Here is a 24,393-nt window from a genome sequence, read left to right on the forward strand (position 1 = left end):
TAAAACTAATGATGTAATGTATGGGGATTAACATAACAATAAAAAAATTTTTTTAAAAAAAAACATATAAGCTCTCCTGAATCTCCAGCTTGCTGACTGCAAATCTTGGAACTTTTTAGCCTCCATAATTGTGTGAGCCAATTCTTTGTAATAAATCTTTCTATATATGTACATCCTACTAGTTCTGTTCCTCTGGAGAACTCTAATGCACCAATATACCATATTACCGTATTGATAAATGCCCCCCCCAAAAGCATTCAATAAATTCAAAACCCATCATGGTTAAAAAAAATGAAGAAAATTTTTAAACTGATAAATAGGTTTGTGAAAAACCTACTGCAAACTTCCTATCTAGTGGTTAATGTTAGACGTGTTCTTTTGAAAATCAAAAAGATAAGAAAATGCCTACAACTACCACTTTTATTCAACATTGTACTAGAGATCCTAGTTACACAGTAATACAAGAAAGAGAAATAAAAAGCTTAAGGACTAGAGAGGAAAAAAACAAAACAATGTTGCTCCCAGATAATAAAGTCTATACAGCAATCCCAAATAATGTATAAAAGAGAACAAATTATTCAAATTTGATACACTGATCTAACATAAAATCAATATATAAATATCAATTACATTTTTATATACACAACAGAAAATGTACTGAAATGGGAAATATTGTTTATAATGGCATCAAAAAGAGTAAGATGCCTGGGGATAAACTGAACAAAAACTAAGCAAGATGTATATCCAGAAAATTATAAAACCCTGTTAAAAGAATACCCTAAAGGAGTAAAGAGATAATCTTGTTCATGGATAAGACAGCATCATAAAAGACCTCCATTCTCTCAAATTTGATCTATAGATTTAATAAAACTCCAATTAAGAAATCCCAATAGGGTTTTATTGGGGGAGAAGAGGGAGTTGGAAGGGGGAATCTTAAAAGCTGATTCTAAATTTTTTTTTAAAAAAGCAAAGCTGAAACTTAAATTTTTGAAAAAAGCTAAATCTCAAATAGCAAAACACTCCTTAAAAGGATGAAAAAAGTGGGGCAGTTGGCCCTACCTCCTATCAAGGCTTCTTAGTGGAGAAAAGCAGGACTATTCAATAAATGGTTCAGAACAACTTGTTATTCATATTGGGAAAAAGTGAAGTAGGATTCCTACATTATATCATGCAAAACAAACAAACAAACAAACAAAAACATGTAGGCAAAATCATAACACATTCACAAGAAAACCTAGGGCAATACTTGTAAGATCTAGGGGTAAGGAAAGATTTCTTAAAGTCACAAACAGTGCTTAACATTCAGGCAGATAAACTTAATTACATTAAGAACATCTGTTCTTCAAAAATACACCATGAATAAAAAAGGCAAGCACAGATTACGAAAAAAAAAATTCTAGCACACATACCTCAATATTAGTACCCAAAATATATATAAAATTCCTCAAATTAGTAAGAAAACAAGCCACTCAAAGGAAAAATAGGCAAGTGAACACTAAAAGAAATAAATTTATAAAAGGATGATCAACTCATATTTCAGGAAAATACAGGCTAAAATCACAGTACAATATAATTTATAACTACCAGATTGGCAAGATTTTGCCAGTCTGACTGTACCAGTGACTGTGTGAATTAAGGAGAACTTGCTGGTAATAGAGGATATAAATTGGTACACTTAAAACAATATCGCATTATCTTGTAAAGCCAGTCATGTGTTTATGATTCAGTAACTCTACTTATAGATAATAAATCTAATATACTAGATACATACCCCAAAGAAATATATGGAATATATATATATATATATATATATATATATATATATAATGTTCACATCAGAAATAACATTCAAATTTAGGGACAGCCATCATTTTCCTCTATATTAAGTTAGTTTTAAGAATTATTAACTTATCCCCTACCAAAAGAGAGCTCAATATAACTTTACTTACATTATAAATCTCCCTGTGAGAAAATAAAATTTCCCTAGGTTTCTCAGTGGTCCTCCACCAAAACTAGCCTTCTGATACACAGAAAAGTAAATATAAAGATAGGGAATGTTTGCTTTCATTTCCCCCAGAAATATTTTACTTCTCACATATTTTCAGAATTAGATCTGTAGCCAATTATCTAAGTAACTGCTCTGATTGAAAAGGGTAATTAAATTTCCCTTATCTCCCTGAGAGTGCCGAGTCAGTACACAAGAGGGCCAAGAGGTTATAGCACAGATTAGTTCCTATATTAAGCCCCAAGGTGCCAGGAAGACTTAGGTATTTATATTTCAAGGATGAATGAGTCCCAGAAACTTGGAGATGTCCCAGAGGGCTAAGTGCCTCCTGAAGAGATTTTATTTATTTACTACAGGGTTGGAGTTAATATTCATTACTGTTTTCAAGAACTTTCCAGGAAGGGAGGGAGATAGTGGCCTCCTTCCTTTAATAAGCAAAGAAAAACCATTTTTCCTCGTCCCTTGCCTGTGGAATGTCCAGCTACTTGCATAGGATAACTGACCTGTCTTTCCTTGGGATGCCCTAAGGTTAAAGACTAGGGCAAAGGAGGTACTGTGAGGTATTCATTAAATCTCTGATCCATACTATATGTTGTATACATACTCAAGATGAAATTATTGAGAACCCAACAGTCCTCAATGCATCTTCCATCACCATTAGAACTATGAAGAAAGTAGCTATAGTTAGAATAATTCCCACTGAGGTTTGTAGGAAAAGGTATAGCTACACAAAATACCTAGGGTCCATTAGACTCAGGTAGTGTAACCTTGTGGAATGCTCATGCCCTCTAAGATACAGAATCTTACTTTATTTCTTAATTCTGGGAAAACCCAGTTCTCCAAGAACCTAATATAATATTTGCTCAGGTGAATAAAATACCAGTATCTTCCTATCCTGATTCTCACTACTAGAAATGGAACAGATATAATTTTCTGATAAACTCATTGTCAAGACTCAATACTCATTTTATGAAATGCAAGAACCAAACAGATTTGGATAACCCAGTATCTCACCATATCCAAACCTACTCTCTAAACTTTCACTTTCTGAACTCTGGAATTAAATAGATTTTGATTAGGAGGAACAGTTATATTTCAGAAGAAAACAAGAAATGTAAATATAAAAGTATATTCATATGTACTGAATGTGCATGTGTGTGTTCTAAGATGCCTAGCCCAAAGATTTCTAGCTGGTTAGTCAAAAAGTTACTGTTAGGGGCGCCTGGGCGGCTCAGTCGGTTAAGCGTCTGCCTTCGGCTCAGGTCACGATCCCAGGGTCCTGGGATCGAGCCCCACACCAGGCTCCCTGCTCAGCAGAGAGCCTGCTTCTCCCTCTGCCCACCGCCCCCCACCCCCCACTTGTGCTCTCTCTCTTTCCTTCAGATAAATAAATAAAATCTAAAAAAAAAAGTTATTGTTAGGTATCTACCAATTCCTAAGTGTATAAACTCTCCCTATAAGTTTTGCATACAATTTGACTCTCCCACCCATAAACATATATGTATACAATGAAATTCTACAAGCCATTAAAAATGCAGTTGCAAGTTCTGAAAATCATTGATACTAACCTCCACTTGACTACCTGGAAATTGAGGCTCAACAAAGTGAGGAGTAAAAGGAAGTCAACTGCTGAAAAACTTGTATTGCACATGGCATACCTGTGCAAAAAACTTCTTCCCCTCTCTACTGAAATGTTCCATCAACATTCAAACATGAGCCCCTCTCCTCTGTAACTACCTCCTCTCTTTCAGCTAAACTACACATAATAGCATGTATTCATTTTCTGTTCATTCCTGAATCCATCACAACTGATGCCTGACCTAATCCCTCTATCCAAACTCAATAAAATCAGTATCTATTATTGGATACACCTAGTAAATATGTCTTAAATCAGTCTCTTATATCATCATTCTTACCTTTCTCCTCCACCCACTATCACCCTCTAATGTAATGCTAGTTTTCTGCCTCATCTCCCCTTTTCAACTCATTCTCTACAGAGTAACCAAATAAATTTCCAAAACACAGATGTGATCATGTCGCGCACACAATCAAAACCTCATGCTACTCCCTTTAAAACCCAATTGCTCTTAGGATTACATCCAAACTTCCAAATATTTGAACGCTGCCTACATAACACTGCAGGACACAGCCCCCTACATACTTTTCTAGCCTCATGTCCTACCACTTTCTCTCAACTAGTGTTGTTGCTTTATTTCTTTTCAACCTCACCAAGCATCTTGTTCTTTCTGAATCTTCAAATATGGCATAGTCTCTACTGGAACAAACCATATCTATTTGAGGAACTCCATTTATCACTGTATAATCCAGAAGAATAGTCTCCTTATCTCATTTTTTACTGAAGTATAAACTCTGCATAAGAAAATGGTATTCAATAAATATTTGTTGTCACAATCACAAAATACAATAAAGATACTTCATGGGAAAGACTGGCTTGCAGAAGATCTAGCGTCATGGCTAAAATAAAAAGACCATAGTAAAACTGTTCGCTAAATAGTAGCAACAAAGAGACTTTATGGTGCTTTCAGAAGCAAAAATGAAATAAACTGAAACAATATGATCACTTATTCAAATACTTATTTCTAAGGGAGAATGAGGAATATTTTAAAACCTTTCACTCACAAGTTTTTCTTTCTCTAGTTTTTGTAGTAAACTCTCCATGTTACTTCCAATTCTTGTTTTTTCTACAACTTCATAAAGGCTGCAATACATTCCATTCTTCAAAACTGACATAAGAAAAAATACACTGTAAATATTAAATCAAATCTGCTTTTTATATATTTTAATAAAATTAAATTACTTACCTTCACTTGGACCTAAGTATGTTTCCTTATAAAACAGCGCTGGAGGGATTTTCTGTTTCAGATGATCAATACTCATAACTGTTTCAACATCTAACTTTTCAGGACTGAAAGAAAATTGAAAAGACATGTTTGCCTTACCTGTATGTTTAACTCTAGTAATGTTATTTCCTCCCCTCCCCTGCCCACATGAGGATCTTGGTGGAAAGCAGAGCACACTTATTAATATCATAGTTGATTCTAAAGAGGATTTGATATGGGAAGTCCAGATATATACAGAAGTAGAAAAAAAGACTGGCAGTATCACCAACCTTCCATCTTTAAGCCAGAAGCTAATCCTATACACCAATTTTACTAAACCAAAAAGGATAAAAGGCTGTCCTTTTATTAAAATTTCAAGTATGAACTGTTAATCTTCAAACATTTATGAAGGCCCATAATATTTACCGGGGTAGTAGCAAAAGATCATTCTAGACCTTTCTATTCCAATATATGCTGCACAGGACTGAAAAGAGTCTATAAATTTTAACTTCACTCACCCCATCAAAGCCATTTCCAACAAAGAACTGATAACTTTTAAGTCTATCATGTTCAAATTGCTAAATGAAAAATATATCTAATTAGGATAAAACTTTGAAAAATCACTTTTAAAATTTAAAATCACTTAGAAAGTTTTATGCCATAAATGTGTATGACTATTTAGCCCACTCTCAAACCAAGACAGAAAAGTAGAGGGCTCATTTTGCCAACTAAGTCTCCCAAGTTATTAATTTTTTAAAACAAATCAACATTTATATTCTTTTGGACCAAAGTAAAATTTAAATATAAGAATAAAAAGCAAAAGAAGAAACTGAATAGTTAGCAACCATTAATTGCTATTTTCTTATAATATAACGTACTTACAGCTTGATAGGCAAAAAAGCACGAGTGGCTGACCTCAGAGAAATATAACACAAAAGCTTTCCTTTATTTAAAAGCTGTCCTTTCCACAAGGTGTAGTTAAATTTATCTAAATAAAAAGAATAACACAATTCAGCCACTGGCAGCCCAGAAGCAAATACATGCTTACTAGATGGAAATAAGGGAAACACATCTAGAAACAATGTTTAAGTAGAAGAACAGCAACAACAACAAAAAACAAAATGAACAAAAAACACCCATGACATTTCTATTTACAAGAGAGTTCAAATATTAGGATTTTTGTTTCAGTATCTTTTCTTTTACAGGGCTATTCCAGCTGCAAAAAATAACAAATTTATTTGTCTAAATATCTTTATATCAGAAAGTTAAAGAGCAAAGACAATATATTTACTGCCCTCTTACTTCCCCCAAAAGAGACTATATTAAATCCAGTTAACTACATGAATTCCTAATAGCATCTCACACCCTCTACTCACTCTCTTTTCATTGTGGAGAAACTTGATGACAAAAAATGTCAGTATTGCTTTTAATCTTCTCTAGGTCTTATAAATCCTAAACCTCTGATAAATACAATATTTTAAAAAGCTCAGTTGTGAAGTTTGTTTTATTTTTTATATTTATCCAAGTGCTAAAATCCTTTGGTCTATTCACAGTATTAGCAGCTTCCAAGAGAGACCTTATACTTGAACAACCAAATGTTGACGCTGCATCATAACATGGCCTCACCTCCTTTATCAGACTTTGCAGGTTTTTGTTCATTATAAAAATAAAGCAAAACACTAATTTTTTACTATATGTTTATTTTTCCAATTTATAAAACTAAAGGAAAGAAATAAAAGAATCTTACCTGTGTTTCTATCTGCATTGAAACTGTTAGATCTATAAATAAATTCAAAAACAAAAAAAGAAAAATATTACTGACTGATAACAAGAAAGTTAACATTCAGGACCTTGACATAAGTGCTATTTTTAATAGTGTAATATACAAGAAAATTAAGTCCTTCATCCAAGTAGGAAGAACGTATTAACTACTTATTATAACATTTAATAGATCCAAGTCTACATGAAGCAAACAGTTACTTGGCTCAAATTACCATATCTGTACAAATTTATGAGAGCTATTTTTCCCAAAAAGTCATCAGGAGATAACAGAGTCCATTAAAATCTCTGTGAATTACTTTATTTTGGTGATGAGATTTGAAGAAATAGCCTCAATATATATTTAAACCTATTTATTAAATATTAAATGTTTAATATTAAATATTAAACCTATTCAATAAATATTTACCAAGCTCCTATTATTTACCAGGCACAGTTCTAGGTAACAGGATTACTAGGATGAACAAAGCCCCTGCCTTCACAGAGTTTACGATCTCATGAAGAGGACAGACAACAATCAAAAATTAAGTATATAGTTTACCAGATGATGATGGTTTTAAGTGCTATGGAGAAAAAGACAAAGCAACTAAGGGTATGGGGTTAAAAATAAAAATCATGGAAGACCTTGCTGATAAGGTCACCTTTTTTTTTTTTTTTTTTAAGATTTTTAGTTTATTTGACAGAGAGAGAGAGACAGGAGAGAGGGAACAAAGCAGGGGGAGTGGGAGAGGGAGAAGCAGGCTTCCCGCTGAGCAAGGAGCCAAATGCGGGACTCGATCCCAGGACCCCGGGATCATGACCTGAGCAGAACGAAGGCAGACGCTCAACCATCTGAGCCACCCAGGCGCCCCTGATAAGGTCACCTTTAAGGAGAGATCTGATAAAAGTGTTAAGTGTAAATGATGCCACTAACTGGGAAAAGAAAACAGCAAATGCAGAGGTCCTGCGGCAGAAGCACTCATGGCAGCATTCAAGGTATAGCAAGGATGTTCTATCAATGCTCGTTTTAAATGATACAGAGATCAAAAGATGGAATCAAAGAAGAGGCAAAGAAAATTAACAGACAGTTACTATTCCTGGAGGTATGACCTCATAATTAAGTGCTGGGTGTCTTTAAAGATTACTGTTGAAAGGCACTATTTTAAACAAATCATGGAAATCATAAATACAGAGCCACAAGAAAGATGAAAATCACAAGTGTCTGGATATCATATGAATTGCTACTTATGGCTATGGATGGATGGTTACCAGAGTTATTTGCTGACATGAAAAAAGTGTGCTGGATCTCAACTTAAAGGAAGACATGATTTGATCTGGAAAACCAATGAAAAGACTGACCTCAAAAAATGTACGTATTTCATGAAATGTGGCTTTTTAAAACAGTATTTCTAAATTAATAGTATCAATTTTTCCAACATTTTTCTGGAACCACCACATGGGAAAAAAATAAGGGAAATTGCTTTGTTATTTTGTCACTTTACACTAGAGCTTATAAGATATCACCAGTGGTACTCAATTCACTAAAAATCAGAATCACCTAGAAGCTTTTAAAATTACCAATGCCTAGACTACTTAATAAACATTTGATTTTTTAGTTGGTTTGAGGTGGGACTGGAGCATCTTTTATAGAAGCTCCCCATTTCTAGGAGCGCTAATACACAAAATTTCACTTTTAAAAACTGCATTTTACTCAACTATGCAAACCTTCAATATCAAGAGAAAAAGGGTTAACTGGTGAGGTTTAAGTAAATTTTAGCTTATATTTCCACATAAATTATGTTCTTCACACTGACCTTTTAAAAGTCATCATGAACACTCATGCATCTAATTAACTGCCAGGTAAGAAAAAAAATGGGAAGAAAACAAAGTGTTCCTCCTAATTCAGCAGGGCAGGACATGTAAAATAATATTCTGGTTGATAATATTCTGGATGAAGTCTAAAACTCATGAATCTTACCTTGATGAAGGCACAAACTTTGGAGTCTGTATATCATCTTTGTAAGTAAAAGATACAACCGCATATGGACATACATGTCTTGGTCTTCGCCTGAGTTCATCAAAGCTATACTCATAAAAATAATACTAAAAATAAGAAAATGCAAAATTAACTTCTGTAAGACAAGATGTACACAGTAGAATCTTTATTTGCCTGATTTTTGAGAAATATAACACCATTTAAACCTCTAACAGACACTATCTTTAAGCACTGCTTATCAATTTAATTAAAATAATTTGTACTTTATATTCATTTTATGATATAAAATATTCACCTTCTCTATCTCAGATGCACTAATAGGTACTCTAAAAGCCTACTTCTGAAAAGCTTACCCCTGGGAATGTGCAACAAATTTCCTCACAAAAATGTTACAAATGGACATTTGTAAGTTCCCAAGTCAGCCCAGAAAAGTCAATTTGATACAAAAAAGTAAAATGCTAAGGACACAATCTCAACCAAATCTAGCATTTTGTTCATTTTTTTTTTTTTTTTAAAGATTTTATTTGAGAGAGAAAATGAGTGAGAGAAAAAGCACAAGCTGGGGTGGGGTGGGGGGAGGCAGAGGGAGAAGCAAACTCCCTGCTGAGCAGGGAACCTGATGTGGGGCTTGATTCCAGGACCCTGGGATCATGACCTGAGCCAAGGTAGATGCTTAACCAACTGAGCCACCCAGGCACCCCTGTTCATTATTTCCAAAGAAAAACATATTCTTGGTTCCAACTGCAGACCAAGCAGCAAAGAGGAGGTGGAAGAGATTATGAACACAGGTGACAAAGGTAGCTAATTCTCTTCTTACTACCCATCTGCCTCTCCCCTTCACCTATTCACAACATTCATTAGGGTTTTGTGACTTGCAGACTAGTGATTTTCATTAAAAAGAATGCTCTAGTTTATAAACAAAGCATTGTCCTTCAAAGTCCATTCCCTTGGGAAACTACTGATTTCAATGTTGTTGCTGCTCTAAAAATGCCTGAAAATTTTTTGGAAACATCAAGCTAGTTTACAAGTTCTGTTAGAAAAACCTACTACTTTAAAAAAAAAAAAGAAAAAGTTACTGCTACCTTCTGCAACTACTGCCCAAAAAGTAATCAAATGAGCCAGCCCAGATGACTTTGGTGAATATAATTTTTGCTAAAAGCCCCCAACAATACGTCTTGCTTGCCCATTCAGAGTCTTCAAAAAGAGTCAATTATACTTCAATTTATTTATTTTTACTTTTTTTAAGATTTTATTCATTTATTTGACAGAAAGAGACACACAGCAAGAGAGGGAACACAAGCAGGGGGAGTGGGAGAGGGAGAAGCAGGCTCCCCGCCGAGCAGGGAGCCCGATGTGGGGCTTGATCCCAGGACCCTGGATCATGACCTGAGCTGAAGGCAGACGCTTAATGACTAAGCCACCCAGGCACCCCTATATTTCAATCAAAAAAAAAAAAGTTTCACTTACAACTGTTAAAAAAAAGGAACAAGAACAAATTTTATTTTATATAAATAAAGTGAAGATTAAAGAAAGAACAAAAAAAAAACATCTCCAGGGGGGTTAGCATACCACACTGCTTTTCCCATACAATCCATCTGGCTATATACATTTTTTATACATTTGTTAAAAAAATAGCATTCATTTTTTATATAGTTTTATATAAAGTTTATATTATAAATTCCCCATTACTTTATACAATAGCCCCCCCCCCATATACGTAGTTTCACTTTCCAGTTTCAGCTTCTGTGATCAACCATAGTCCGGAAGATGTTCCTCCTTCTGACAAATGGTCAGAAAGTCAACAGTAGCCTAACATTACGTCACAGTAACTACGTCAGTCCCCTCACTGCATCTCAGCATGTAGGCATTTTATCATCTCATATCATCATGAGGGTGAATACAGCACAGTGAGATTGACTACAATAACTTTATAGTATAATATTCTTATTTATTATTATTGTGATTAATCTCTTACTGTGCTTAATTTATAAATTAAACTTTACCATAGGTATGCAGACATAGGAAAAACATAATACATACAGAGTTCAGTACTATCCGTGGTTTCAGGCACCCACTGGGAGCCTTGGAACGTATCCCTGAGGATAAGAGTTGGGGGGGACTATTGTAGTCAAACATCATATAAAAACATAGTGACTAAAATTCGGCAAACAGGGGCGCCTGGGTGGCTCAGTCGTTAAGCGTCTGCCTTCGGCTCAGGTCATGATCCCAGGGTCCTGGGATCGAGCCCCGCATCGGGCTCCCTGCTCGGCCAGGAGCCTGCTTCTCCCTCTCCCACTCCGCCTGCTTGTGTTCCCTCTCTAGCTGTCTCTCTCTCTCTGTCAAATAAATAAAATAAAATCTTTAAAAAAAATAAAATTCGGCAAACATATACTTTTTTACTGTATATCATTTTAAAGCTTAAAATTTAATTCTAAGTTTGCATCTTAGAAAAATGTTAAAATAAAAAAAAATCTATCAAATCAATAGCATAAAATTACATGAATTAAGGTAATTCAAGGGGCTTCAACTTTAAAGGATGAGTAATATTTTATTAGGCAGGAGATCTTTCTAGGCCAGAATCTGGGCCAAGAGAAGCCAAGGCTTCAAAATGAAATGAGGTGTGTTGAGGGCAGTGATCATACAAAATACAAGGTTGGAAGAACTAGACTAAGGAATCTCAATATTACTCTGTAAGTCTAGGGAGCCACACTATGTTTCTGAGCTGTCTTGAAAACATGACAAATAGCAGTGAGAGACACTCCAGTGGTGTTATATGGACACCAGAGGTTTAGACTGGTGTGGTGGCAGAAGGTACAGAAAGGGAAACATTAAAGGATTTGGTGACAAATAGATATGAAGTCATAACACTGAAATGAATCCAAGCACCTACCTGAGTAAGCTCATAGGCTCTGTAAGCCAAAAGTGATGTAACTCTATTGGCATTCTTTGACACGTGACATTCATGCTTTGGTGTTGGGTCCAAAGCACTTTTATTTAATATAGATTCCAAACTTTTAACACCCATGGGGTCGTATATACTCTTTATTTTACCCTAAAATAGACAAAACCTTTTAAGTCCACCTAAACTTATTATTGACTATATAACATTATAAAATATTTCTCCGAATACAGATCACCTATGACAACAGTTCTTTCCTTTAATACCTGGTAACACTCAACACATTTTACCAATGTTGAAACACCAAAAATGACAACTAAAAAGGTGCTGTTTGAATTTGCTTAATAACAAGAAAATAAAAATTTTATTTACAACACCATTCACTTAAATGACATTACCAACATATTACCCTCTTTATTCTTTTCTTTGGGAAGGAAAGCAAATAGATCAAAGATGGCAAACAACTCTCGAAAATATCTTTATATACTAAACTAAGCAAGGACTGATTTTAATTTAATCAAACTCCTAAAGACAGGGACAACTAAAATCCAAATCAAATGTTGTCCTTGATATATGAAATGTAAATGTTAAAATTACCTTCATTATTTTAAAAATAACAACATCGCCCACTGCCCCAGGTTCCAAAGGATTAGCTTGTAATAAATCAGCATACCTAGAAAGATAGATACCTAGTGAAGAGGGAAAAATTAAAGAATTTGAATAAGGGCACAAATACAAAAAAGAAAATCCAAACATTTAACCTAATGATAAGAGATAAAAGGTATGACACCTTTAAAAATGTAATGACAGTAAAGAGAGCTGATATTTAACCAAGACAGAAACAACAAAAAGAACCAGAAACATGAAACTAAGACAAAGTTTCTCAAAATCACCAGGACTAGACTGACTTTAAAAAAGAAAAAAAAGAGAGAGAATCTTTGATCAATCTGAAGTAAGCAAAATCAGAAACAAAGGGTAAAACTGGTTTCACATTACAGAACCTGAAACTATCCTCCTTTTCTGGGAACATGACAAGGCATACATGAATTTATTTTTAAGGAATGCAGCAAAATTAAATAATATGTTTAAAAGGCAACAGTAGATAAAGGGAAAAAAAAAAAAGATTACCCATGGAAGGACTGCCAAGAATTGTTATTTTGGACTGGCCCACCTGTAATCCTTTTTCACATATGCTTTGGACCTAAATAAACAAAACACTTCATCTCACAATCATAATACATTAAAAACATGGAAAGATAATTTGTCAACTTGCTCTATAAAACCCAAGCTTCTAAACTTATGTAGGTTCTGCATTACAGAAATTTTATAATAATGACAGTTTATGACTAAATATCAATGTGAAACTGGCTTATGCTTCCAATGTAACCATAGCTGGAATCCATTTTTGTTTATACTAGGTGTGACAGTCAGAATTCATGCCACCCACATATATAAACATTCCCTTTTAGAGAGAATTAGAACTGGCAAAATATTTAAATAAAAATTCCACCTAAACATCTTCAATTGAAGGAGAAAAAATAGTTCCCAGCACATATAACCAACAATACATAAGATAATCTATTTTAATAAAGGAGAATTATTCATTATCAAGCACATCTTAGGGAAAGAAAACAGGTTTGGTCAGAAAAAATATAAGCACATCTGAAAAGCAAATTACATGACAATGAAATACCTTGCCCTACTAAATCATTTCTTCCATTTATACCTCATATCATTTCCACTAACTTATAAAATAGTAGTTTATAATTGTCAAGTGTACTGTGACATTGTAAAACTAGTAACTTAATGGAAACATCCTCAAATTGTTTTTTATAAAGAGTTCACTCACCTGGTATCGATCAACCATAAGAAATGCATAGGATTCTGAAAGTTCTTTATCTAAACGACCATCAAACTTCAGTTCTCTTCGCTTTTCTGTGAACTAAACAAAATTAAATCTTTAACAACTCCTTAGTATGTGATTATGTCTTTCAAGCTAAGAGCTTCAGTAATTTTATTCCTAAGAAATCCAAATGTAACCAAAGTAGAAATTATCTTTTCTCTCCTTGTAATTTCTGTGCTTCAATTTTTTCCTCATTATAACTAGCTCTTTACCTCATAATAATCAAATAAGCATCTAGTTTTTATCAATTTTAACTAAATTTCTACTAAAATTTTACCACATTCCAACTCTCCCACAGATTTTTAAGTTCATGTTTTAGTTACCTTTGGATCTCTCACTTTACTTAACATGATGCACTGCATACAGTAGGTGGTTTAATAAATCTCTGCTGAATGATCAACTTTTGGACTATAAACTCAATTAGGACATGGAAAAGGTTCCATTTCTTTAAAACTATAGTCTCAATGCCAACTATGTAAGACATGTTCCTTACATATTGCCAGGATAAAAAAGCAACTTTGTCTAAGTATAACTAAACTGCAAGTCACTGACTTTCACTTTTAGATACAAGCAAACAGATATACATTCAAAATATGGAGCTCACATGTAATAGATTTATATGCAGTATTCAAGTAATTACTGATGTTCAGTAATATGATTAATCATTAGACTAAATTTTCATATAAAATTAATAAATAACCCCTATCATACCATGAAACCACATCAAACCATCAAGGTTTTAATTTTCTTGGGGAGCCAGTAACTTCACGGATTCTCTCAAAATTCAATTCTGGTAGCACTGGGTTAACCAACTCACAAAATTACACAATTAATAGTATTTCATGTGCACTAGGAAGCAATAAACACATAAAATATTTCTAAACATCTCATTTATATCATCTCAGAATATGCATTCTGGCTTTTCCTAAAAATATTCTAATTTGTACATGAAACTTAATACTTTGTTTACACTTTTTCACTAAGAATTTCTACTAGCGATATTAAGAGAATTCAACTACTAAGCAATAACTGGGGAAAAAATTAAGCACATCCTAAAAAATATATACATTTGATTACCTTGTCTTCCAATTTAGACATAATATAGATTATAGATTTCATTTAATTAATATGCACTTAAAAGAGCAAAGGGCCTTATAAGTTTATAATTAAGCCATTATACAGTAAGCTATTCCTATGCTAAAGATTCATTTTTAATAAGTTATTTTACATAATTGAACATTAATTTATCCGAACAAATAGTGCTATATCAACAATACTTTGAAGAAAAAAGATGTCATTTAAAACTTGTTTTCCTTTCCATAATTTGGCTTTCCTAAAAACTAGCGTTTTTAAAGAAAAGGAACATAAAACAACTTCCAGGCTATTAACTGGTTCTGAAGAATCTTACAATAAGCACAATTTAAAACATACCTCCTTAATTGACATACAATAAATTGCATGTCCTAAAAAAAATAAAACATACCTCCTTTTCCAAAAGTTCATTATGTATCAAGCAAGCACGTTTGTAGTTAAAATTTGTTACTGAGGTTGGTTCAAGGTAAGATGAATGGAGAATATTTAGAACATCTTCAAATTCTCGAGAGCCTGGAGTTAATGGCTGAAAAAGTGCTAAAACAAACAAAAAAATTAATTTTAACATGATTCCATCTCAAATACAGTCTCTTAAATTTTGTGGGTTTAATGTAACTTTTAAGTGAAGTTGAAAAGTCATCAAGGCTATCTTATTTTGTGATATTCAAGAGACACTTATTAATTCACTGAAGAAAAATTACAGTTGCCTACACTGACCAGTTCCTTCAGCAATGAGCATTTGGCATTACAGATGTAGACAAGAGGTTACGATTTTGCAAAAACTTAAGAATGCTACATTAGGCAACATAAATCGCTTTAAGACTCTCATAAGAAAGAACCTGTGCGTATCCTCAACTTTTCTCCACTCCTATCTTATGTTACACTGAAATAGTATGTCTAGGACCATTTCCTTCAGCAAACTAAATGCTTATAGCATATGTGAATGTATAAAACCATTTAAGACACTTAGGTGTCTATAAAATTATTCTATTTGGTTTTTAGTACTAAAATTAGAATAAAATATGCTAATTCCGTTGCCTTCTTGTATTATCAACATAAAGTAGTAGAACATTTATTATGAAAGCTTAGTGAAATGGAAAGATGTAGAGCTTTGGAGTCAAGCCTGGACACAAATAACAAATCTAGCATTTATTAACTTTGTGGGAGAGCCTGGATAAATCAACCAAAAATAAGCTCAGTTCTCTAATCTGTAAAAAACTCTAGTTATCCTAATAACCACTAAATTCTACATTCCACACATGAGACAACACACGGAAAAAGCTCTAAGCACAGCATCCAGTATAAAGACAATGAAATTATCCCCCCCTACAACTTTCCACACCCCCATTTAATTTTTAAAATACTTAAAAAGTCAAATATCCAATTTGTTCTTGGACCAGTGGATTACTGGTCTAATAATTTCAAATTTCCACTTTATGCATGAAATAGTTTAACTTACTAATAAATTTCAAAAGTCTACACATATAAATGTTCCCTAAGCCAAAAAAGGAACCACTTATATTTCACTGTATATAGAAGTATCCACAGAACTTATGTTATACTGTATTACCTTAACTTCTTTTGAGATTTTATTTCTGAAGAGACTAAATGTCACAGTCAAAACAGTTTTAGGCTACTACTAAAAACAGTGTTCTGCTTGTACATATTCTTAAAGATACTAGAGAGCAGCTGTTTACTGTAGTTTCTATACATGGTGTTAGGTTTTAAAGGACATGATTTCAAATGACATATCCATCCATCCATTTACCACACTATGTATATATTACAAGTGTCTGTAAAAATGTAACATTCAATAACAAAGGGTATATAAACGGTTCCTACTACTTTGTGATCCCACACTAAAAGAAATAAAGCCAACATAGTTATGATCCAATAGACACTAACTAGGGGTAAGCAGGGGGGAAAAAAAAATCACTCAAAAGAACATACTATTAAACACAAAATGTGTCCTATAATCAAATTTGTAGATGAATATACTCAATAATCTATTGATTGTTAAGGTCCACAAGAGCAAGAACTGCATCTGCTTTGTTCATTACTCTTATCTTTATCATATGCCAGTAGCTAGAACTGTGAGCGCTGGCCTCAAGTTAAATAACTATATAAGTTAGCAAAGAAAATAATAAACTTTGTCAAAGATTTTTTTTAAAACTGAATACAAATACATTTTACAACTACCAAAGCATCATCGCTATCATTTTAAGTCTTACAAATTCACCAATTCAGTAACATGTAAAACAAAATGAAAGCTTAAAAGAGGAAGAAATACACCCTCATTCAAATCTGCTTTACAGAATGTGGTAGGAAAAAACATCTTTGTGACTGTTCCCAACTAAGTTGGGAAAAACTTGGCAAGGAAAACAGCATGTGGAATAGTCTTTATAGGCTTTCACATCCAAAATGGGTTAGGTAGGATTTTAAAAATTGGGTTTTATGCAGGACTGATTTTTGTTTCTAACAAAGTGACTTCAGACATCTAAAATGGCTCCGCCCAAAAGTACCATATGGCATTAAACTTCTATGAAATTTTATACGCCTAAATTATTTTCCTTAGTTAAGCTGTCCCAACACTATTCCCACCATTGATCTAATCATAAATGAAAAATTAAATCATTTTAATTTATATAGAAATTAACATTCCAATTCTCAGCAAAGTATTAAACAGTTGTTTTATTCCAAAGTATGTCCTATAGTCACGTCAAATGTACTCAAGTAGACTGCCGGGGGGGGAAAATTATAGATGAAAATATAGAAAAAATGCCTGTGTCCGAGGTATTTTCTATTTCAAATGACTCCGTTGGCTTTACTACTTAGGCCAGTTATAATTTTTTCCCCTCCCAGTTATCATTTCTACAAAAATAATGTTGTAACTATTTTTAAGGGTTTCAAGTCAATGTGCTGGTATTAATTAGAAATTTAACAAGTTTATGTTCTGAATGTACATTCCCAAGTTGCCTATTTTGTACTTAATAATCCTCTTAACACTGAACATCCTTTGGTCACTTCTCTTAAAGAAAAAAACGTATGTACCATAATCTTAATTATGGGTCATTATTTGAGGCAATAATAAACAACCCTGTGATTATCCAAATGGGGAATAGAACATCTTATATAGTAATTATTTCACTTAATAAAGTATCCAATATATTTTTCTCTGGATTCTGACAATTACTGAGTCTAATCATTAGCGGGTCATTATTACTATTCAGATACTATACTGTTTACATGCATTATCTCATTTAATCATTAAAACCATCCTATGAAGTTCAATTATACCCATTTCACAAATGAACCTAATAGCTAATGTGGCCCAAGGTTACATAGTTAATGAATAAATAGGGCAGGGAGAATTCAAATTCAGGCCGCCTAGCTCCAAATCTTGTATCCTGAGCTCTAAGTAAAAGACAAGATTTATGTATGTGTATACAAGAGCTGAAACTAATCATTACAGAGCTGGAAAAATAAAATCATTTCCTTTTTAGACCAAGAAATTATACAGAATGCTTAGACACAGGAAATTAGGTATAAAAGGAAAAGAACTTGATGTCCAGGATTATGCTCTTTATAGCTTATGTGGCTTCTATAAAATCTCTTTTCTCATTTTAATGCATTTAACAGGGCCAAAAGCCATCACACACTTTTTTGATTTATAAAGGTTAACAGAAGTAACAACAGTTCTTCCACACATTGAAAAACATAATTTTGCTTATTTGCAGGATTTCTATCAAATACATGTAAGACACATGGCTAATGAGTTGACTTTTGTCAATTCACAAGGTTCCTTATTGACAAAATTGATTATAGATGTTTTATGGGACTGAAGAGCAGATTTAGAAAGACACTAGGAGATTTATAATTCAGACAAGGAAAAGGATTGTATCACAGAATTAGAACTAGAATTCAGGTCTCCTGACTTCATATTATCCATGCTATCATTGAGTATTTTTTTTATAACTGGTAGCATACAAAAAATTTAGGGGCACCTGGGTGGCTCAGTCGTTAAGCATCTGCCTTGGGCTCAGGTCATTGTCCCAGGGTCCTGGGATCGAGCCCCACATCAGGCTCCCTGCCCAGTGGGGAGTCTTTCTCCCTCTTCCACTCCCCCTATTTGTGCTTTCTCTCTCGTTGTGTCTCTGTCAAATAAATAAAAATCTTTAAAAAAAAAAAATTCAATTTAATGTTATATTTAAGCAGTTGGAATAGACATAAAATTTAGGTCATGAAACAGCTTGGTTCCTTAGTCAAAGGAACATTTTTTTCAATTTTACCAATTTACTTAATTCAATGCCATGTATTAAGATGTGTATATGTAAAAGAAAACCAAAAAAATCATATCAACATATATGTAAAAACAAACTAACTTTTAAAATAAAAGACCACTGTTACCAAAACATACAAATAAGACAATGTGAACTACACATTCCAATTTAAAGTAACTAATTCATGGAAGAAAAGGAAATAGCCAAGAGTGGGCTGTGGATCATGTGTGTTCTGCAATTCTCTGAATCCATCTCTCTGATGTCTACTGGTATTGATTAAAATACAACAAATATCCATGTTCCAATAATTTACTTGAAAGACTTTAAAAATCATTTTTCTTCAGTCTAATAAAATGGCTACAGACATAATACTTTAGGAATGGAGGTTTCATCTCTAAATAAAGGCTGAACATAGTGGGGTGCCTAGTGGTTCAGTCAGTTAAGCATCTGCCTTTGGCTCAGGTCATGATCCTGGGGTCCTGGGATCAACCCCAGCATAGGGCTCCCTGCTCAGTAGGAAGTCTGCTTTTCCCTCTCCCTCTGCCCCTCCCCTACCCACTGGTGCTCTCTAATAAATAAAATCTTTACGTAAATAAATAGAACATAGTGCAGAATCAAGAATGAATATGCTGGCAGGGACTAAAGAGACAAGTACAAATATGAAACTATTGACTTTTTCTGGCCTGAGGAATAAGTCAAAGAAAATTTTACTTCTATTACTTAGAATGTATATACACCTATCAAATGTTTATACGGATGACAGGATTGTGCCAATACTTCCCTGTTTATTTCTATGCAGGGAGATCTATGGTACTTAGAACCCAATCATCCATATACAACTACTGAAACACCATGCAAATATCCTCAAAGGAGACTTTGCCCCAAAGCCTTCAAAAAGACAATTACAAATTTTTGGGAAAAGATGGGTGTTAGGGAGGAGAATTAGCCATTAATTCTGCTGGACTAGACCAGTATGGATGCAGGTACATGAGTAGCCTTGTGCCCTACATAAAACATTAACCAGTAAACATTTTCCGGAAAGTGAATCATCACTATTTCATTCCCAAGAACTTTGGAGGGAAAAATTGTATCAAATTACCAATTTTAATTTGCTTTTAGACTTATAGTATTAGATTTTAAAGTAAAAAAAGGCAAGAGTGAAACATCTACTGACAAAATGCAATTGTACAATTTGGTTAAATATCAGAACAGTGCCTCTTTACACTATAGAAAACAGCCCAGCCAATAAACACCACAACATACATCAAAGAGTAAATTTTACTCTTCCAGTCAATAGTTACGTCACTTTATCTGTCAGTACTGATTAAATGTGTTAATTTCATAATGAACGTAAGTTCTGAATCTCAAAATACCCCAGAGATGAAGATATACTAAATATTTCTAAATGTTACAGAGGGTAAACAAATTTTTACTAGATCAGATCAAAAGCTAACAAAAACACTTAGATTACAAAAAAAGAAGTCTTGTTACAGTTTGAGTAGTGGTAAGTACTATACACTTACCAGCTGTAAGTTCAAATTCCAACTCTATCTTTTACTAGCTGTATGACCTTGAACAAGTTATCTGACTTCTCATTACTTTGGTTTCCTCATCTGTAAAATGGGAATAATACCTACTACATGGAATTGTTGAGATTTAGTTAATATGTGTAAAGTGCTTTAAACAATGCCTCCAACTTACTAATAAGCACTATAAAGTGTTTGCCAATATTATTAATTAGAATGGCAGTATTCTGGATGTTATGCTATTGTCAATACCAAAAAAATAATTTGGAGTCAGCAAGTTATACTCACGTAGTATTTAAGGTACCCAAAAATAGTCAAGTCATAATGTTAAATTTCACTGGAAAAGCATAGTCACAAGCAAAGGTCTGCCATATTAAAATATGAATGCAAAATAATCTTTGATACTGAAAGGTTCAGAGGTATCTACTGAAAATGATCTAACATTCATGATAAAAGACTCAGATGACCACAACTAATATCTAGCCAAATCCTGTACATAAAGTGATACCTTTCAAGAGATGATTTGGGGATGAAGTGTGAAACTAGCAGCACCTGCTGTACTATTTCTGATAAAGCATTTTTTTAAATTATGAAGACTTCAATTTTTCTATTAAATTCTATCACCAAACACTATCTTCTTTCAGCTTGGACAGGATAAAGTCCATGGTGATAAAATAGCTGCTTATTTAAGTTTTAAAAACTCTATTTAAATCGTTACTCCATCATTTGCACAACTGCCGCTTAGTGCATAAATTATTTTCACTAAACATGAAAAAAGTCCAGTGTGTTTTATTTTCCTTACCTATAACCTCCCTGACAAGACAAAAGTTGACAACCTTTTGCCTCTAAGTGAAAATAGAAAACATAAATTTTCCCCAAGGAGCATCAGACTCAGGAGAGAAAGCAACTAGGTTTTAGATTTCCTAATTCCTCAATTATATTCACTTCTAGTGTGTTCAAATAAAGCCTATTTTACAGTAACCTCTGGATTTACCTAATTAAAAAAACCACATGTAAACACAGTGCCTTTCAACATTTCCTGGTGACTTCCCTAGTCGCAAACCAAACTATGAGGATTTCTACAACAATATTCTGGTCCTATCAAAAGTTAAAAGATGGTAAATCCATGGTTTAAGATGTACCATAAACCGTATTCTTGGGCACTTAAAAGAGGAAAAAAAGGAAAACAAAAAAAATGGACTTCAAAATTTTATTAAGCTAGGAACAATTTGAAAAAAGTTCAATCTCCTACCCCTTTACCACAGCCCACCTGAATGTACTTCCAACCTACTCTCTGCCAATTGGTAATTTAGGATGAGCAGCTAAATTTCCTCATATAGACTATACATCTTAACCAAATAAACCAAAGAATTGACAGCCCTGACCTTTACAAGTATCCTCTTTAACTCTAAAATACATTAATTCGCTTAAAAGATATTTCTAGAAACATTCCTCATGCTAGTGGACAAAGGTAACTTCATTTTTGTCAACATCATTTCTCACACCAAGGATTTCCTTGGCTTTGTCATGGAAATAGAAATTAACAGTTTGACTTCATTTGTATCTTACTGATAAAAGGCTCTAACAATTTCAGTTGTGCAAATGGAGATAAGCACATGGAAAAAGGAAGCTCAGGCTTAATTCAAGATTCCAAGTCTTTACTAAGATTTAAATTACAAACTAAAAAGCGTTCTGCAAAAAAAAAAAAAACCCTATAATTTTCCAAAAAGTAAATCATGAAAAACTAAACCACGCAGTAAAACAAAAAAACTTTAAATTTAGACTAAATCCAGAATATCCCAAATCACTGGATAGTCAAAAATAGTGTAATAGAAAACGGTAATACTAATTTTGATCTCCATTAGAAATGTGTCATAAAATAGCATTAAGTTTTAAACAGGTAAAAGTAGTTCATGTAACTGTTCCTAAATTGGTTCCAAAATCTAGACTGGCCTTTTTAAAAAACAAAACAAAAACTCTGAAGTTCTCTCGTCTGCAAGATCAAGTTGGTGACACTTGGGCATAAGCTAACTTCTATTTTTTTCCATAGGGAAATTACTGCACCAAGAACCTACCTTCCCATTCTTCTCAAATACAAGAGAAAACATACTAAAGTTTGGATTTAAAGAGAGAGACCTATTTAACCTAACGCTTCAAAAACAAGGGGAAAACTCTACATGGAAATGAAGTGTGATGGAAAATACCAGTGTGCATGGATCACATCTAATGGAGGTTTCTAAACAAGGGGGAGACGCTGACATCGAGCAAATTCCAAGTAGACACTTAGAGCTGAAGAATTTCCAAAGGGAGAAGCACTTGTGGTCCTCTGAACGCAGTGGCCTTGGAGAAAGCCCCAGAATCCATGGCCACGGGCTATTTCCACAGTGAGACTTGTCAGAAGCATCCTTAGGAGGACACACCAGCTTCTGTGCCTTCAGGGGCTGGGAGGGAGGGGCGCCGAGCTCCATCTTTCCTCTCTGGGAGCTGCAGCCTTACGGACAAGCTTCAAACCTGAGCTACTTCCAACTTCCACGGGGACAGGGGAGCAGCGGAGCGTGCTTCCACCGCTTTCCTCTCGCACCAGGCGCAGCAGCTGGGTGGCCGTGATAGTGAGGGGAGAGGCGGCTGGCGCTGCATGCGTGTTTACGTGTCTCGGATGGGTGTGGGAAGAAGAGACAGAGAGGTTCTAATGAAAAGATGGAGGGGAGAGAGAAAGAGGGGTTGGGGAAGAGGGGAAGCACCACCTTTCTTTTCTCTGCTCTTCCTGGGGATCTGAAAACTCCTCCTAACGGGTCTTTCGGGCTCTTCGGGGCCTTTGAGGAGAGCGGCTGCGCCCGCCTCAGACGAGTCCTGAGGCTGCTCGTGGCTGACGCTCGGGGCGGCCGAGGCCGCAGCGGTCTCCTCAGGCCCGGCGCCGCCGCCGGGCTCCGCGATGCTGAGGCCGCCGCCGCCGCCGCCGCCATTTTGTGGGGAGGACTCAAGCTCCGGAAGCGCCTGCTTCATCTCGTCGTCTCCGCCGCCGCCACTTTCCCAGCTCGCATCCGTCGGCGGAGAGGCCTCCGTCTCCCCAGCAGTCGCCATCGCGCCGGCGTGAGGAGCTCCGGGAAGCTTCTGCCGGCAAGGTCGGCGGGGGTGGGGGGAAGGGGCGGCGGGCCGGCCTCGCCACCAAGCTGCTCTCAGCCCACCCACCCCCTTCCCCCCGTGGCCGCGAGCCGCGGTCCCGGCCCAGCAGCCTCTCGGAGGCCCAAAGCTGGCGCCCCAACCGTGCCGCCCGGCCCCAAGTGCCGCTCCTCGCTCGGACAGTTCTTCTGCCGGCCCCCGCCACTCAACGTGCTCGCGTCGGGGCCGGGAGGGGGCGGGCTCGCCGCGGGCCGCTGCGCCAATGAGGGCGCGGCGCCCGCCTCCGCGAGTGCAGATAGACGGCGCAGGGGGGCGGAGCCTCGGGGCGCCCGAGCCCGCCAAAAGGGGCGACGGCAACGCCCTGCCAATACCTCGACGCCGCGGACCGCTTCCGTGGATAGAACTTAAGGCGAACTGCAAGTTCCCGGACGGCTCCCGGCCAGCCGTGCAGGGGAGGGAGGTGCGCCTGGACCGGTCCCGCGAGCCCAGGCGTCGCCTATCATAGTAATATAACACCTATCTCCGCGCATGAGTTTCCTCCACCAAAAGAGGAGTCAAGCAATGGATGCCGGAGGAACCCAGCTCTGTGAAATATTTACGTGCGTATGTGGACCTGAAGAGGAGATAAGACAATGGACTACAGCGAAAACAACCTGAAAGCCTCCGGGCCCCACCATCTGCCTTTCCCACCGGATCTTGCATCTTTACATTTTCCCTATCCCCTTTGATCTTAAAGGGTTAGAACCAGTGGCATGTCTCCAGCCAGCAATGCCTGGGGTCCTTTTTTTTTTTTTTTTTTTTAAGACTTTTTTATTTAAGACAGACTGAGCGAGCATGAGCAGGGGGAGGGGGAGGGGCAGAAGCAGTATGCCCGCTGAGCAGGGAGCCCGTCGCGGGGCTTGATCCCAGGACTCTGGGATCATGACCTGAGACGAAAGCAGCCGCTTAACCGACTGAGCCACCCCGGAACCTCC

General features: G+C 35.7%; 1 protein-coding gene across 8 annotated transcripts in view; it reads right to left on the reverse strand.

Annotated features, from left to right (window-relative positions):
• TASOR (transcription activation suppressor) overlaps window positions 1-23,881 on the reverse strand; it is a 52,154-nt gene extending 28,273 nt beyond the window's left edge. Inside the window, exons 1-11 of one of the 8 annotated variants that reach the window (XM_032411524.1) lie at window positions 23,044-23,881; window positions 14,885-15,030; window positions 13,348-13,440; window positions 12,627-12,699; window positions 12,096-12,187; window positions 11,490-11,651; window positions 8,582-8,706; window positions 6,593-6,624; window positions 5,728-5,833; window positions 4,828-4,931; window positions 4,646-4,749 (exon numbers count right to left, since the gene is read on the reverse strand). In XM_032411524.1, coding sequence (XP_032267415.1) covers window positions 4,646-4,749; window positions 4,828-4,931; window positions 5,728-5,833; window positions 6,593-6,624; window positions 8,582-8,706; window positions 11,490-11,651; window positions 12,096-12,187; window positions 12,627-12,699; window positions 13,348-13,440; window positions 14,885-15,030; window positions 23,044-23,380 — 1,374 coding nt within the window. In that variant the 5' untranslated portion in view covers window positions 23,381-23,881. The remainder of the gene's footprint in view (window positions 1-4,645; window positions 4,750-4,827; window positions 4,932-5,727; window positions 5,834-6,592; window positions 6,625-8,581; window positions 8,707-11,489; window positions 11,652-12,095; window positions 12,188-12,626; window positions 12,700-13,347; window positions 13,441-14,884; window positions 15,031-23,043) is intronic. The other 7 variants (XM_032411521.1, XM_032411522.1, XM_032411520.1 and 4 more) reach the window with 7 other exon arrangements.
• Between the last annotated feature and the right edge of the window lie 512 nt (window positions 23,882-24,393).

Source organism: Phoca vitulina, unplaced genomic scaffold (assembly GCF_004348235.1).
Source record: "Phoca vitulina isolate PV1807 unplaced genomic scaffold, GSC_HSeal_1.0 scaffold13, whole genome shotgun sequence".
In the NCBI taxonomy this organism is placed as follows: domain Eukaryota; kingdom Metazoa; phylum Chordata; class Mammalia; order Carnivora; family Phocidae; genus Phoca; species Phoca vitulina.